Source organism: Malus sylvestris, chromosome 10 (genome assembly GCF_916048215.2).
Source record: "Malus sylvestris chromosome 10, drMalSylv7.2, whole genome shotgun sequence".
Classification (NCBI taxonomy): Eukaryota; Viridiplantae; Streptophyta; class Magnoliopsida; order Rosales; family Rosaceae; genus Malus; species Malus sylvestris.
In genome coordinates, this window is record NC_062269.1 from 5,401,254 (window position 1) to 5,403,090 (window position 1,837).

At 38.2% G+C, this 1,837-nt stretch overlaps 1 protein-coding gene across 1 annotated transcript; it reads right to left on the reverse strand.

Annotated features, from left to right (window-relative positions):
- Nucleotides 1–1,074: 1,074 nt before the first annotated feature.
- On the reverse strand, nucleotides 1,075–1,539 carry LOC126587530 (uncharacterized). Its single transcript, XM_050252606.1, has one exon. It carries the CDS (start codon nucleotides 1,537–1,539, stop codon nucleotides 1,075–1,077), a length of 465 nt encoding a protein of 154 aa, XP_050108563.1.
- Between the last annotated feature and the right edge of the window lie 298 nt (nucleotides 1,540–1,837).

The window sequence follows — 1,837 nt, forward strand, 5'->3', positions numbered from 1 at the left end:
ACTTTTAGGTATTATTGGAGGTAATGCATAGATATTCCACATTTTATGCACTTTTTGTTTCAATGTGGTATCCATTTAGACATATGTCTTTAAACTCAACAAATTTTGAGTGGATCGAGTAGCGTACAACGCATTTTGTATGAACAATATTGTTCCATTTGGCAACATGATCTGAACTTTTCCTGAGCCTTCAATTACATCTGATTGCCCTGATATTGTTGTTACCTTTACTTTTGCAAGATCAAGTTCGAGAAATACTTTCGATCTCGAAGTATTGTATGCGTAGTTGCGCGGTCTGCAAGACAAAAATCTCCACCATTGCTTTTGTTTTAAGAACAACCATAATTTTTATCCATGCTCTCTGAGTAATGGAAATTACAGTTAAAAACAATTTATTCATAATGGAATACTACTTTTATTGAATTGAAAATGCAAGCATTAAATCACAAGTACGAATAACAAGAGTACATCAAACAGAAATGATTTAATCGAACCCAAACACTTCATTCCCTCTTTCAATAATGAAGTTTGAAACATCTAGGTGGGTTGTGTTCAATTGTCCAGATAAATCGAACACTGGATCAGGTATATCCATTTGTTTAGCCTAGTCGAGAAAATTGGTCTCGACACCCTTCTTCTTGAGGGAGGCTTGATACAGATCCACTAGATGTTTTGGGGTACGACAGGTACGTGCCCAGTGCCCAGTGCCAATTGCCACCACACCTATGGCAAACTCCTTCAGGATTTCTAGGAGTGTTCATATAAGATTTGCCTTTTTGGCGATTTGCATTTTTAAAGATCGGGCCTGTATTATGTCTTGGAATCTGGTTGTAAAATTGGACACCATGGTTCTTGCCCTTTCGGCCTCGCTTGTGGCCACGTCCTCGTTTGTAATTATTGCCATGAAAGGATGTGGTATTCCATTCAAGGGAAACAATATTCACTTCTAGGAATGGTGCTAATCCAGAATGCAGGGATTGATGATTCTTCATAAAAAAACTCATAGTTTTGCTCAGCTACAAGGAGCACATATATCAACTGGTTGTATTGAGTAAAGCCTCACTCTCTATACTGCTACTGCAGGAGCACGTTGGAGGCATGAAAAATACTGAAAGTCTTTTCCAGCATGTCTTCCTTAGTAATGGTTTCTCCACAGAGCTTCAACTGGGGGGTAATTCTGAACATAGCAGAATTGTACTCAGCCACCATCTTAAAATCATAAATCCTTAGGTGAGCCCACTCATAATGAGCCCTCGGAAGAATCATCATTTTCTGGTGATTGTATCTATTTTTCAATGCCTTCCAGAGGGTTAGTGGATCTTTAACCGTGAGGTACTCACTCTTCAGTCCTTCATCAAGGTGGCGATGGATAAAGATCATGGCTTTCGCCCGATCTTGAGAGGATGCACTGTTATCCTCCTTAATAGTTTCTCCAAGATTTGTTGCCTCCATATAAATCTTAGCATCCATTACCCAAGTAAGGTAATTCTTCCCAGTAATATCCAAGGCAACAAAATCAAGGTTTGCCAAGTTTGCCATTTTCTTTTCTGAAAGAAAAATGAGGTGTGTAAGAACTTGCAATAATATGTATTCTTAAGGAACATATTGTTAGAACTTCTGGTTTTTACAAATTTTTCATTTTGATCTTCAAGCCAAAATGATGAGCACTCGAAACTTTAGGTTCGAGATTTACATGATAAATGAGGAGGGTGATTGTACCGCACCATTCTCATCGAAATAACATAGGATGGGCGATTATTTCGCACCACTCAAGCAGTAAAAAAATTAAATATGCAGAGCAAGGTGGGTGATTATATCACACCACCTAAAATTGCAA

Coding starts and splice junctions, on each gene's coding strand:
- LOC126587530 (XM_050252606.1), bottom strand. CDS start 1,539: ATGGCAAACTTGGCAAACCTTGATTTTGTTGCCTTGGATATTACTGGG.